Here is a 5,186-nt window from a genome sequence, read left to right on the forward strand (position 1 = left end):
GAAGAATAAAGGTTACAGTGGCTATTTAATCAAAATGCTAGTGGTCTTTTTATCCTAAAATAAAATTTGGGACCAAAATGCTTCCAAAAAAATAATGGGGATAAAATGATTATGTGGTTAATCGTAAGGGGAATTTTTTTGGTATTACGCCTTATTTTTTTTTATCCTTAGCTCTATTGAATTTGTTGGGAAAGAAAGTTTTTGCTTAATTATGTTTGTCGAGTTGCTAATTTTTCTTCCATTCTTGTGCTGCAGCTCGGAGTCGACACCATCCCTGTCCTTGTAGGACCTGTTTCTTATTTGTTGCTATCATAACTAGCAAAGGGTGTGAATAAATACTTCTCTCTTCTTTCCCTACTAGGCAAGATCCTGCCAATTTACAAGTAAGGCACTAAAATGCTTGCTTGGCCTTTGTAAAACTGCAAATATGTGTAGCCATATTGTCTCGAGTGCTTTGTAATATTTGTTACTTGACAGGGAAGTTATTGATGAACTAAAGGCAGTAGGTGCAACATGGATCAGCTCGATGAGCCGACCCTTGTGTTGGACCTTGAATCGCATCAATTGCAAGCGTCCACTCATGCTTACTCAGAGCTAGGATCATCTTTATATGGACTCAATGTTCTCGTTCAAACTTATTTTGCTGATGTTCCTGCTGAGACATACAAAACACTTACTGAAAGTTAAGAACAGTTTTTTGTTTTGCTGTTCTACAGGCAGAGTTGTGGTCTCTACATCATGCTCGCTTCTCCATTCTGCGGTCGACCTTGTGCACGAAACTAAGTTGGACAAAGAAGCTCAAGTCCTTGGCAAAAGCATTGGTCGGAGAAAAGGACGAGGTATTTCTTTCTTACTAGTTTTGACAGGTTAATGCTAAAGCCTATAGGCTGTTGCTAGTTTTACATATAAGTGGTGTTGATAAACAACTATTGAACTCTATAGAAGCCAAGCTTGCACATTTCTCTTTCTTTTTTTTCTTGATGGTCACTCTACTAGTCTGAGAACCTATCTATAACTTTGAATATTCTGTTTATGATCTAAGTATTCATGTGGAATGCTCTGGGCATCTTATTATTATTTTGTCCTCTCTCCCCCCCCCCCCCTTCAGGTATTTTTCACTTCCAATGCTGTGGCTCATGCTTCACGGAAATCCTCTCCTAGAGTGACAAATGAGGCTGTGCAGAAGGCTGTATGTAATAGAACCTTCATTTTTCAATCTTTTTCCGAAATGGTGTACATGACCTTTTTACTTAAATTTTGATCTGTTCATAGGCTGCTGGCTTGAGGGGCTCCAATCACCGTCGAGCCACGGATGTGAGTGTTAGACTGGATGCTCAGCAGAAGAAGTTGAACCTACCGATTCTTCCTACCACCACCTGTGGTTTTTTTTTTAAATATCAATTTTTGTGGATGATTTTTTTTTTTATTAATTGTGGATGAAATTAGAAGCTTCACGATAGGGACAATAATGCTTTTCCTCCTGCTACATTTCCAACTTTTCATCTGATGCCTACCAAAATTCCACTTTAATGGGTGAATATATTCTGAGCACAGCACGCTACGCCAACTCTAGAAACTCATGGCCCTCTATTAATTATCTATGGAGGTCTCAAATAAGATATCAACAATCACCATTCTCTATTTTCATTTAAATTATCTAATCTATTTTATTTATTTATATTATTTTTTAAATTTTTTACCTACATTAATAGCAGATTATTCGAGTTTAGAACTTTACAAGTATTAGTTGTATTGATGTATTTAGATATGCTATACTATTATGAAGAAAGTTTATTTCAAGATTATTCATAAAATAGATTAGATTGTTTTATCTACTGATCAATAATCAACAATCTTGTAGTCTGATATTGTATCTCGTTTCATAAATGAAAGATCACATAATTATCAAGTATTCGAAGTATATATATATATATATAGGCATTTTATCTCATTTTACAGATTAATGACCATATAAATAATTATCAAATATTCGAAGTATATAACTCACTTTTTTCCTCTCTCTCTCTCCCTCTTCAGGATGTCATTCTCATGGGCGATAGGCAGTCGGTTGACCCTATCTGGTTGCCATTGTCCAGTTCCCCAGCCATCGGCCATATTTTCAAATCGAAGAGACTACATGAAAATAATAAAATTATAATTTTGATTTCCACACTATTTCAGTTAAGGGTTCATCCAGGGGGAATCTCCATAAAAGGACTCTTTGTATGAATAGTAAACAACTCGTCTAAATCCATGGTCACACAACCTCTCAAGTCTCTAGTGATTTGATTTCTCAATTTTCCTCGAAACTTAGTAAACCGTGAAGCAAAAAATATTAGAATCTTTCAGGTCGTTCCACTTCCCGCTCCAATAATTCGAATGAAAACAGCATAAAAATATTAACGCTAAAGCACCACTACTGAACAAAAAACAGAGAACCATCCAACAGAAGCCAATAACATTAAAAAAACACCATAGACGTCCTATTCTTTAATAGAAATCGTAGCAAACTCAATAGCCCTGTTCCCATCCCCCCCCCCCCATTTTTTGGATCCTGGTGAGAGGCCCTTTACTTGGCCATCATCACTTTGACAAACTCCTCATAGTTGATCTGTCCATCACCATCAACATCGGCTTCACGGATCATTTCGTCAACTTCCTCATCTGTAAGCTTTTCACCAAGGTTTGTCATGACATGGCGAAGCTCGGAAGCAGATATAAAACCATTCTGATCCTTGTCAAACACCCTGAACGCCTCTTTAAGCTCCTCCTCTGAGTCAGTGTCTTTCATCTTCCTAGCCATCAGGTTAAGGAATTCAGGAAAATCAATGGTCCCATTTCCATCAGCATCAACTTCATTGATCATATCTTGGAGTTCCGCCTCAGTGGGGTTCTGACCAAGTGATCGCATCACAGTCCCCAACTCCTTGGTAGTAATGCAACCTGTAGCAATGATAAAAGTAAATAAAAGTACAACAAAATCAGACTACAATATTGGTTATCAAACAATCAACATGACTAAATACACTCGGCCAAAAACCAGCAAAGCATTATTGTAATGCTTTTCCAATGCAATAAAATTTCGCTCAGCATACACCATGATGACAAACAGATAACCAAACAAGAACTGGGGAGGATACAGAACATATTTCCTATGTGCCAAGAATACAGAAAATATGTACTCTAAATAACTACTTGTTCTACAAAAAACAAATACATCAAAAAGTGTGCTCATGGATCAGCTAAGAACATGTAATTGCAGAAAAACAATAGTGCATGTCTACAGATCATAAACTAATTCGATAACCTTCAAAGTAATGATCACAAACAAAATAATTTACTGTTTAGGATTACATATCACAATATTAATTGCTTGAATCATCCATAGAAGGTCTTGAATTCTCATGACTTGCCAAAGCCATCCACATTGTGAATTTGTGATCCTAGATTCATAACAATCAAGTATACTAAATGCAACCTTAATAGCTCAGTTGGTAAGAGCGCAAAGCTCTTATCCTTGTGGTCGTGGGATCGAGTTTTACGGTAGGCAATTCATAATTCTCACTGACGTTGGGAGCCAGCCTACTATACTACATCCTTACACCATGAATAGGGTCAGCTAATTTATTATAAGTTGAAAATGCGGAATCAATCAAAGGGAATCACATCCAAAATCCAAGGAAGCTTTGCCAATCAGATTAAAAAATTTACACAAAGGGAATGAAACATTTAATCATGATTAAATAACAATTAAATTCTCAAACCAGCAAATCCCAGGCATAAATTACGCAATACTCACCACATAAAAAGCCAATCTATCCAGGTTATGCTTGCATCTAAAAGATCAAACACTAACAAGTCATACAATAAATTCAAAGAGAAGCCCCAGAAAGGTCAACAGTAATGAAAATGAAAAAAATACCATAAAAATACGATCCAAATCCATCAAAATCAAAGAAATGAAATGGAAATAGACGATCGAGGTCCATAATGAATTCATAAATAGTAACCTAGATCCATCATTTCATTAAAATAACAAAAAACAACGATTGTAAAATTAATAAAATTAAGAGAAAAAAATTAGAACCAGAAACAAAAACGAAGCTTAGATCTATGAATCCGAGCTGAACCGAATGAAGAAAATTATTAAACCGTGAGCCAATAATTACAACATAAAAATTAGAAGAAAATAAAAGAGAGATGAGAGGAAGGACCATCTCCGTCCTTGTCGAACAGGCTAAAGGCCTCCTTGAATTCAGAGATCTGATCGTCGGTAAGTTGATCGGCCATTTTCTTATTCTCTTGAGTTTGTTATTTTTCTTCTCGGGAAGATCTGTTTGGATTGAGAGAAAGTAGCGGAGAAAACTGATGAGAATGTGGAAAATATAGAAGGGAATGCCAGTGCTATATATAGGGCCCATATTTGAGCCCAACACAAATTAAGGCATCTGATTTTCTCTCCTCCGCTAGCATTTTGCTCGCCTTTTCAAAATTAAAAAAAAAATATCAATAAACAATTGTATTTTTCTTTTTCTTTTTTTATATAAAAAAGTACATCTTCTTTGAATACTTTTTCTTTTGCTCCCTCCCCCTTTAAAGAGTTCATGCATCTTCTCAACCTCTAATGAAATTAATTTAGGGTTAATCCTATAAGAAGTCCTCGAACTGTTTAGAAATAATAGATTTAGTTTAAGTAGACTCGAAAATTGTTTGGTTTTGTAAGGATTAACGAACAACTTTAAAAGTTAAATCATTATTTAAGCATTTAACAATTAAAATATAAATATAATTTTTAAAATGAAAATCATAAAATATATGGATAAATTACGTTATCAATGACTAATTTATTATCAATTATTTACTTTAATTACCAAATTATTTTTTAAGAAATGTCAGTAACAATTCGAGACTAAATTGGAACCTGAGAAAAAGTAAAATAAATAATCAAATTCTTTAAAAATAAAAGAGAATTAAAAAGGAAATAAAATACTCTTTATATTTGATCTTGTGATCGGAATCAGTTAAGGCATGTCGCTACACAGTTTCCTTAAGACAAATTTTAGGCCACTACTTAGTGCTCAAAGTCCTTTGGTCGTCTGTCTTCCAGTATATAACAACTAGATGATCAGCTAGAGTAGCACAATAGTAGAGATCATGAACTTTCCTTGACTTCGACTATTACCGGA

General features: G+C 34.9%; 1 protein-coding gene and 1 long non-coding RNA gene across 2 annotated transcripts; one reads left to right on the top strand and one right to left on the bottom strand.

The window, feature by feature from the left end:
- The first annotated feature begins 794 nt into the window (after positions 1-794).
- LOC120124331 lies at positions 795-1,382 on the top strand. The gene is made up of 3 exons (XR_005516267.1): positions 795-839; positions 1,109-1,189; positions 1,273-1,382. It is a non-coding gene; the product is annotated as an uncharacterized LOC120124331 (long non-coding RNA).
- Positions 1,383-2,537: 1,155 nt separating this feature from the next.
- LOC120124330 (calmodulin-7-like) lies at positions 2,538-4,382 on the bottom strand. Its single transcript, XM_039143034.1, has 2 exons — positions 4,215-4,382; positions 2,538-2,943 (listed from the first exon to the last, which is right to left on the bottom strand). Exons 1-2 carry the CDS (start codon positions 4,288-4,290, stop codon positions 2,570-2,572), a joined length of 450 nt encoding a protein of 149 aa, XP_038998965.1. The 5' UTR covers positions 4,291-4,382; the 3' UTR covers positions 2,538-2,569.
- Between the last annotated feature and the right edge of the window lie 804 nt (positions 4,383-5,186).

The sequence above is a fragment of the Hibiscus syriacus genome, unplaced genomic scaffold (genome assembly GCF_006381635.1).
Source record: "Hibiscus syriacus cultivar Baekdansim isolate YM2019G1 unplaced genomic scaffold, ASM638163v2 tig00110418_pilon, whole genome shotgun sequence".
NCBI classification, from domain to species: Eukaryota; Viridiplantae; Streptophyta; class Magnoliopsida; order Malvales; family Malvaceae; genus Hibiscus; species Hibiscus syriacus.

Bases quoted from the DNA above. Each gene is read 5' to 3' on its own strand.
- LOC120124330 (XM_039143034.1), bottom strand. From the start codon at position 4,290: ATGGCCGATCAACTTACCGACGATCAGATCTCTGAATTCAAGGAGGCC. The intron at 2,944-4,214 runs GTCCTTCCTCTC...TCATTGCTACAG, and splicing joins GTTCGACAAGGACGGAGATG to GTTGCATTACTACCAAGGAG.